The 8,582-nt window shown below is 32.3% G+C and overlaps 1 protein-coding gene across 1 annotated transcript; it reads right to left on the minus strand.

Annotated features, from left to right (window-relative positions):
- Positions 1-551: 551 nt before the first annotated feature.
- On the minus strand, positions 552-1,064 carry LOC121878925 (variant-silencing SET domain-containing protein-like). The gene has a single exon (XM_042385358.1). The coding sequence runs from the start codon at positions 1,062-1,064 to the stop codon at positions 552-554; it is 513 nt and encodes a 170-aa protein (XP_042241292.1).
- Positions 1,065-8,582: the final 7,518 nt, after the last annotated feature.

The following is an 8,582-nucleotide window of genomic DNA, read 5'->3' on the forward strand; positions in this document are numbered from 1 at the left end:
TCTAGATCATCTAGAACTTTATTTATACATTCATAAATACTTGGTAAGAGAAAATTTGTTTCAAATTTATAAAGTTCTTTCTTAGACCAATGTATCATATCAATAAAAAGCATCCATAAATTTACTAAAGTATTTGAATACATAATCAAAAGGACATGATCTATAGCAGAATTTGACTCAGATATACCCATATCTAATAAAATATTTTCAGGAATATTATTATCATTAAATATTAATACCTCTCCCAGATTTATTTTAGTTTGGGGAAATGTAAATCCCGAAAATAATAATAGCTTTGCTAAAATTAATTCCTCAACATTCTCTGATTCAAGTTCAAAAACAATTTCATTCTTTACAGCTTCTGATATTGTATGGCTACTTGATCTAATAAATACGAGACTTAAAAGCTTTTGTCGTAGAGTATGTGGTTTTATAAAGTAGTTCTTTATTTTTTTAAAGTTATCATCGTTATTACTTTTAACAAAATCTGGAACATCAAGATCTGTCATTTTTTTTTATTTTTTACTATAAGGAAAATAAAAAGTAATTTCCTATAGAAAACTATTTAATATGTTACTAATGCGTTGAAGCTCATTATTTATTACAGCCATTTGTATTTTAAATTCAAGTTTATTTTCTATAAAACAATTTATATTTTTGTTCAGATACTGGACTACAAAGATATACATATAATATAATGATTTATATAGTTCATATATTTTGTCGTCGTCGATATCAATATCATTATAAGTGACAGCATCAGCATCAGCATCAGTTTCATAATTGCTGTCAATATCATTCTCGTTGTCGTTGTCATCTGTTTCATAATTGCTGTCAATATCATCATCATTGCCGTTGTCATCTGTTTCATAATTGCTGCTGTTGTCATCGTTGCTGTTGTTGTCGCCAGTTTCATAATTGCTGTCGTTGTCGCTGTCATAATTACTGTTGTAATCGCTGTTATTGTCGCTGTCATCTTCGTAACCATCTTCGTAACCATCGGGATCATCCTCGTCGTAGTTGTTGTAATCATCGTCGTCGGTGGCAGAATCAGAGTCGTCCATTTTGTAACTCTTAAAAATAAAAATAAACAATTAAAAGAAGAAAAAATATATAATATTTTAACTTTTTTCAACAAATATAGGAAACTAAAATACAACCTTACTCCTATGTCAAAACTCTGAGTAATAGAGATTTTATAATTTTTACCTTGTATTTATAGATCTCCTATCAACCCTCTCCCTTCAAGATAAAAATATTAGATGGTGGTTATATAAATTAGGAAGGAGTAGCTAACAAATTCCATCCATACATAGCATAGTGTAGTATAGTAATATTCCCACATGGCCGCCGGGATGACTTCAAAATCAAATACTGTGGAAAGACGTTTCCTTACAGTTGATATAGTATACTTTGAAGAGGCGAGAAGACTAACATTTTTTGATTGGCCAAAGGAATACGAAGTTAAAAGTAATATATTGGCTCACTGTGGATTTGTCTACACGCATCTGTGCGATACTGTTTATTGTTGTTTTTGTGGTATTGAATTATATGACTGGCATGAGGGAGATTCCCCTAAAGAGGAACATGATCGATTAGTGCCTTGTAACTATTACGCCAGATTAAAAAATGTTCCTATTGAACAAGGGCAATATCTGAAACATCCATGCTTTTATGATACATTATCATTTAATAAAATGGAGAAAATTGACTGGATGAAAAAAATTAATAAAATATATGACACAGTTGAAACTCGTTTGAACTCATTCGATCAAGCAACTTTTCCTCGGTTGTTAAATATAACACCCCAAAAATTAGCGGAGGCTGGATTTTACAGTGAAACATTTTACGGATTTGGAGATTTCGTTCGTTGTTTTACATGTTTCGGTGGACTTATGAATTGGCAGCAAAACGATAAGTGTCCCTGGGCTATGCACGCCCAATGGTATCCCAATTGTGATTTTGTTCATCGTGAAAGAGGTATAAAATTTATTGCACAATATAAACATACAAGTGACGACGATTATTTTGAAGAAGAGAGAAGAAGGTATTGTTATTTAACAAAGGAAGCTATGCAGAGTTTTATGAAATTAGATATTATACAATATATAATTAAGAGTGGTTGTCCAGAACCAATTATAAAATCGAATATAATTTATAATATTGAAAAGACTGGATTTCCATGTTTAAATTTGAAAAAATATCTTGAAGATTTCCAATCACCACCACTACCACAACCATTATCGTCATCATCAATACAACAACCACAATCATTATCATTGGCGGAACCATTAACATCATTACAACCATTATTACCATCACTATTACCATCACAATCTTTATTACCACCATCATCGTCGCCATTACTACAACCTGAATCATTATCTCCATCATCAGTACCACCACAACCACAATCATTATCATCATTATCATCACCACTACAACAACAACCATCAACACTAGCACCACCTCAACCACCACTACTATTGTTACCTCCACCTCTATTGTTACCTCCACCACTATCACTATCATCATCATCATTAGTAATTATTTATCCTTTACCTTTGAATTCCTCCTCAAGTTCTTTAGAAGTAACTAATGTTAAATGGTTAACTCAAATATTCGTCCCATGTTGGCATTTTGTTATAAGTACAATAAAATTGACATTTTGTTCTATTTGTGAACAAAAAAATAAAAACAAAATAAATTACTATGGAAAAACAAAAAAACAAAAAAAAAAACAAATGAGTGATTGACAACACTAGCAGAGTAGTATAAAAGGTGAAAATAGTAAAAGCATTATTCAGTAAGTCTTTCACTTGTCTCCTGGAAGAGTAGCAATGAGTATTAGTGAAGAATATAATGCATTATGCTTCCGAATTTTTGCTGTTGGTGCAGAAAACTCACTCCAGAAGAATGTAATATTGGGTCCTAGAACAATTTTGGAATTGGTTCACTCACTGATATATTGCTTGCCTGCGGAAGAACGATCAAATACTCAACTCTATCGAATATTTTCGGATGAAATTAAGGATTCTGCGTCGTCGAAACATCAACAACAATCGCTGAAGAGGACTCTAGCAATTCTTTATGCTACTGATATAGAGGAACAATTAAATGAAGATTTTCTGAATTCACTAAGAGAGAACAAAGATGGGAAATTTTATTATGAAGACAAATTTAACATCAATGCTGATGAAACAAGAGTTATAAATAAAGCAAATAAGAAAATTGAATTAGCAGTTGGGATTAAAGACCTCTTTGACCCAAACCGAAAAGGTTTTAAGTTAATGTTAGCATCTGGTTCATCTTTCAATGGCAAGTGGAAAGAACCGTTTAATTATGGAAATGAAACTCAGATATTTTTTCTTCCAGGTGGTGAATATACTAGTGTTACTATGATGCATGCTGATGCTAAAACTGTTCAAAGAGGTTCGGGAATACTAAATGACAAAGATTTAGTTGTATACTTTCCTTATAAATGTGGATCATATTTATATGTTTATATGCCTGAATCCCCAGCCTCGAAAAATGAATTAATGTTTCTAGCTAGGAATATCTTTGGAGATTCAGGAGTACTTGAACAAAATCTACAAACTTTTACCAGTGTTAATTCTAGAAACCAATGGTTTCCAAAATTCAATGAAACAACTGAATATAAGGAAATTAAGAATTTGCCTGTTATTTGTGATTGTTTGAGTAATGATAACATTAGAAATTTAAACAAAACACGAGATTTTAACTCAGTTTTTTTAGAATTAAGTAATGTTTCATCAATTGTAAATTATGAACTAGGAACATTAACTGAATCTAAAACACGGATGTGTTTTACAGACTCAGTTCAGTATGGGATCAATGTGTCTGTAAATAAACCCTTTCTGTATTGTATAATTAATAATAATAATAAAATTTCAGATATAGGTATATATTGTCAACCAAAGAAACCTATAAAATATATGTCAAAAAATGAATAGTAAATATAAAAATATAACATTAATATAAACCTCTGGTATTGTTATAAAATATATCTACCTATAAATAAACCTTCTGTAAATAAAAATATAAAATTAATATTTGATTATCTATCCTTCCAAGATAAAAAGATAAAAAAAATAAAGAAATAAAACGAAATGAATGCATACTTTTATAAAAATATATATGATATTCCTGTTATTATTGATAAATCTGTCATTAATATTACTTTTGATGATATAGTTAAAAACTTAAATGAAAATGATAAATCTATATATAATGGAATTTATGGATGGAATACCATACCCCTCCATATTAATTTGGTACGTTTTTTTTCTATAAAAGGTTTAACAAAACCTATAAACCCACCCACTGGATATTTTTTTAAAAATAATACACACAATATAAAACGTAGTATTTTTATGAAAATTTTGACTTTTTCTGGTTTAGTTTACAATAATGAAATTGTATGGGGAAAATATTTATATTATGCAATTAAGTATTAATCGGCAATATTATGGTGTTTTAACTTAAAAACAATTCATTCATTACAGCCGAAACTTTGACTTCTGTGTAAACATTTTGTTTTGTTTTGTAAAACGTTATTAAAGAGGACAGACATTTTTATTGTTGTAGTACTCAATCAGATTCAATTCCTCCCCTTCACAGAACTCTTTCTCCCATTTCCCCCCTCAAACACGCAACATCACGGACAACAATTTAATAAAGTTTGTACAATTAAGTATTAATCGGCAATATTATGGTGGTTTAACTTAAAAACAATTCATTCATTACAGCCGAAACTTTGCCTTCTGTGTAAACATTTTGTTTTGTTTTGTAAAACGTTATTAAAGAGGACGGACATTTTTATTGTTGTAGTACTCAATAAGATTCAATTCCTCCCCTTCACAGAAATCTTTCTCCCATTTTCCCCCACAACCACGCAACATCGACGGACAATTTTAATAAAGTTTGTACAATTAAGTATAATCGGAATATTATGTTATAAAATTAGTATATGGACGGACATTTTTATTGTTGTAGTACTCAATAAGATTCAATTCCTCCCCTTCACAGAAATCTTTCTCCCATTTCCCCCCACAACCACGCAACATCGACGGACAACAATTTTAATAAAGTTTGTACAATTAAGTATTAATCGGCAATATTATGGTGTTTTAACTTAAAAACCATTCATTCATTACAGCCGAAACTTTGCCTTCTGTGTAAACATTTTGTTTTGTTTTGTAAAAGGTTATTAAAAGTTAGTATATGGGGACATTTTTATTGTTGTAGTACTCACTCAGATTCAATTCCTCCTTTCACAGAACTCTTTCTCCTCTCTCACAAAACTCACATTTAAAGTAAGTCTTGCCAACCACAAAAAAATTGTATTTTGTTTTGTTATTAAAAGTTAGTAGGAACATTTTTATTGTTGTTAGTTGTACATAAGTTTATACTGTTACCAGTACTTTTATACATTTGTTATGAAAATAATTACTATATCAGGAAAATCTACATTCTTCCATTCCTCTTTTACTACATGTATTTTGCAATTTTCACCCTCCTCGTCCTCTGGGGATATGTGTTTTTTTTTTCTATGTTGAACCAGGTTTCCCGGCCAAGAATATTTTTTATTACAAAACTCACATTCAAAAGTTTTCTTATATCTGCTGTGACACAACTGATGGCGGCGAAAGCTCCTTGTACTACCTAAAATCTTACTACATACGTTACACTCCTGTGTATGTGTTTTTCTATGTTCAACTAGGTCTTGCTGCCAAGAATATTTTTTATTACAAATTTCACATACAAAAGTAAAAATTTTCTTAGATCTGCTGTGACAGAACTGATGGCGACGAAGGCTCTTTGTACTACCTAAAATCTTGCCACATACGTTACAGCGAAACTTTTCCTCCTGTGTGTGTGTTTTTCTATGATCAACCAGGTCTTGCGGCCAAGAATATTTTTTATTACAAAACTCACATTCAAAAGTTTTCTTTGATTTGCTATGATAGAACAGGTGATGGCGACGAAGGTTGTTTGTACTACATAAAATCTTGTCACATATGTTACAGCGAAACTTTTCCTCCTGTGTGTGTGTTTTTCTATGTTCAACCAGGTTGTGCGGCCAAGAATATTTTTTATTACAAAACTCACATTCAAAAGTTTTCTTTGAGTTGCTGTGACAAAGCCTTTTCTTATCCATCACTATGCAACAGCTGTGTTTATTCAGGGCAATCGGTCTGGTATGTAATATTTCCTCTCACAAAACTCACATTTATAAGTTTTCTCTTCATGAAATAAGTCTTGCCATATCTTGCCACATACTTAACAAGCAAGCCACAAAAAGTGGTATTTTGTTTTGTTATTAAAAGGTACATTTTTATTCTTGTTGGTTGTACATAGAAGCATAGCTTGAAAATTCTTTCCGTTTTTTTCTGTGTTTATTTAGGGCAATCGGTCTGTTGTAATATTTCCTCGTAGAAAACTTACATTTATAGTTTCTCTCCATGAAGTAAGCTCTACTTAAAATCTTGCCATATCTTGCCACATACTTGACAAGAAAGCCACAAAAAAGTGGTATTTTGTTTTGTTATTAAAAGTATATATAGGTAGGTACATTTTTATTGGTGGTGTTGGTTGTACTCATATCGACATTTTGTCCTCTATGTGTGTTTTTCTGTGTTCATTCAGGTTAGTTTGCCGATAACAAAATTTAAAAGTTTTCTTTTTTCATTTATAAGTTTTCTCTCAATGAAGCAACAGGTGTTTGCTAAGACACCTTGTACTGTATTACTTAAATTTATTGTTACAGTTACTTTTATACATTTCTGTTATGAAAATTAAATAAATAGTAAATAAAAAATACAAGCATAGATAGAGATTCCATTCCTCCTTCACCTCTTTTCTCACTCCCCCTCTTCTTCCTTTACTACACCAGGAAAATCTACATCCTCAAATTCCTCCTCTTCTTCCTTTACACATCAGGAAAATCTACATCCTCAAATTCCTCCTTCTTTACTACATTAACATAATTGTCATCCTCCTCGTCTTCTGGTGGTGATGGTTGTGGTGGTGGTGATATGTGTGTAGTATCAGGTATCTTGCAATTGTCGTCATCCTCTTCGTCCTCTGGTGGTGGTGGTGATGGTGGTGGTGGTGTATACCCTCTCTCCTTTACCACATCAACTCCAGCATCAGGTATCTTGCAATTGTCGTCATCCTCTTCATCCTCTGGTGGTGGTGGTAGTGGTGGTGGTGGTGGTGGTTGTGGGGGTGGTGGGGATATGTGTGTTTTTCTATGTCGAACCAGGTTTCTCGGCCAAGAATACAAAGAGCTGTGACGCTCATCCATCATTATGGCAGGAAAATCTACATCCTCAAATTCCTCCTCTTCTTCCTTCATTACATAATGAAAATCTACATTCTCAAATTCCTTCTCTTCTTCCTTCACTATATCAGGAAAATCTACCTCCCATTCCTCCTTCTTTACTACATTAACTCCATCATCGGGTATTTTGCAATTGTCGTCATCCTCCTCGTCTTCTGGTGGTGGTGATGGTGGGGATATATGTGTTTTTCTATGTTTAACCATGTCTTGCGGCCAAGAATATTTTTTATTACAAAACTCACATTCAAAAGTTTTCTTAGATCTGCTGTGACATAACTGGTGATCGCGAAGACACCTTTGACTACCTAAAATCTTGCCACATATATTACAGCAACATTTTTTGCTATGACAGAACAGGTGATGGCGGCGAAGGTTCCCTGTATTACTTAAATTCTTTTCACATATATTACAGCGACATTTTGTCTCCTGTATGTGTGTTTTTCTGTGTTCATTCAGGTTAGATTGCCAATAATATTTCTTATTACAAAACTCACATTTAAAAGTTTTCTCTCTTTTCTCATTATCATAATCACTATGGAGCAGCAACAGGTGTTTACGGAGATATTCTTTACTACTTAAATTCTTGTCACATATGTTACAGTGAAATTTTTCTGGTTGTAGGGGGGATATGTGTGTTTTTCTATGTCGAACCAGGTTTCCCTGCAAAACATATTTTTTATTACAAAACTCACATTCAAAAGTTTTCTTTGATCTAAGATGCAACTGATGATGGCGACTAAGGTTCCTTGTATTACTTAAATTCTTTCCACATATATTACAGCGACATTTTGTCTCCTGTATGTGTGTTTTTCTGTGTTCATTCAGGTTAGTTTGCCAATAATATTTCTTATTACAAAACTCACATTGAAAAGTTTTCTCTCTTTTCTCATTATCATCATCACTATGGAGCAGCAACAGGTGTTTACGAAGATATTCCTTACTACTTAAATTCTTGTCACATACGTTACAGCGAAATTTTCCTTCTTCAGTGTGTGTTTTTTTTTGTTCATCCATCATTATGAAGCAGCAACAACAGGTGTCCTACTTAAATTCTTTCCCCCCTTCTTCTGTATGTGTATATTCAGGTGTATATTAAGGCCGGTCAGTTTCTCCATTAAGTGTTCTACTTTGCCACACTTGTCATATAACTTTACAATTCGTCTGTAGCCAGTCTACTAGTCAACAAACAATTTGCTCCTCTCTATATATACACAGA

This window comes from Homarus americanus, unplaced genomic scaffold (assembly GCF_018991925.1).
Source record: "Homarus americanus isolate GMGI-L3 unplaced genomic scaffold, GMGI_Hamer_2.0 scaffold17273, whole genome shotgun sequence".
Taxonomy (NCBI): domain Eukaryota; kingdom Metazoa; phylum Arthropoda; class Malacostraca; order Decapoda; family Nephropidae; genus Homarus; species Homarus americanus.

Coding starts and splice junctions, on each gene's coding strand:
- LOC121878925 (XM_042385358.1), bottom strand. CDS start 1,064: ATGGACGACTCTGATTCTGCCACCGACGACGATGATTACAACAACTAC.